The sequence below is a fragment of the Myotis brandtii genome, unplaced genomic scaffold, assembly GCF_000412655.1.
Source record: "Myotis brandtii unplaced genomic scaffold, ASM41265v1 scaffold691, whole genome shotgun sequence".
Taxonomy (NCBI): domain Eukaryota; kingdom Metazoa; phylum Chordata; class Mammalia; order Chiroptera; family Vespertilionidae; genus Myotis; species Myotis brandtii.
Window position 1 is genome coordinate 733214 of NW_005370704.1, and position 639 is coordinate 733852.

Here is a 639-nt window from a genome sequence, read left to right on the forward strand (position 1 = left end):
GGTGGCAGAGTGGGGCTGGGGAGCAGCCGCGAGCCCGCCTCTGACCCGCAGCTGAGGAACCCCTCGGACAAGTTCATCTACGCGACGGTGAAGCAGAGCTCGGTGGACATCTACTTCCGGCGGCAGGTGGAGCTGAGCACCATGTACCGGCACATGGAGAAGCACAACTACGAGAGCGCGGCCGAGGCCATCCAGGCCGTGCGGGACAAGTGAGGGGCGGGGCCGTGCGGGACACGTGGGGGCGGACTGGACCAGCAGGCGTCCACCCTTAAAGGAAAAGCGAGGGTCCCCGCTGGGTGGGAACCATGGGGTGGGGACAGATAGGAGGCTCAGGCTGGCGGGACGGCATGCATCGTGCGGGTCGAGGGTCGCCCGACTGTGCGGGGCTCCCCTGACGCCCGCCCCTGCCTGCAGCAAACTGCACGCCTTCATCTGGGACTCGGCGGTGCTGGAGTTCGAGGCCTCGCAGAAGTGCGACCTGGTGACCACGGGCGAGCTGTTCTTCCGCTCCGGCTTCGGCATCGGGATGCGCAAGGACAGCCCCTGGAAGCAGAACGTCTCCCTGTCCATCCTCAAGTGAGTCAGCCTCGCCTGCCGCCAGCCCCCTCCTCGCTCTCGGAGAGCCGCCCCCTCCGGATC

The 639-nt window shown here is 67.8% G+C and overlaps 1 protein-coding gene across 1 annotated transcript in view; it reads left to right on the forward strand.

Annotated features, from left to right (window-relative positions):
- The window catches only part of GRIN1 (glutamate receptor, ionotropic, N-methyl D-aspartate 1), a gene marked incomplete at its 5' end in the record, with an annotated part of 48234 nt that overhangs the window by 42903 nt on the left and 4692 nt on the right, over positions 1–639 (forward strand). Inside the window, 2 exon segments of the mRNA XM_014529681.1 lie at positions 9–209; positions 415–636. Coding sequence (XP_014385167.1) covers positions 9–209; positions 415–636 — 423 coding nt within the window.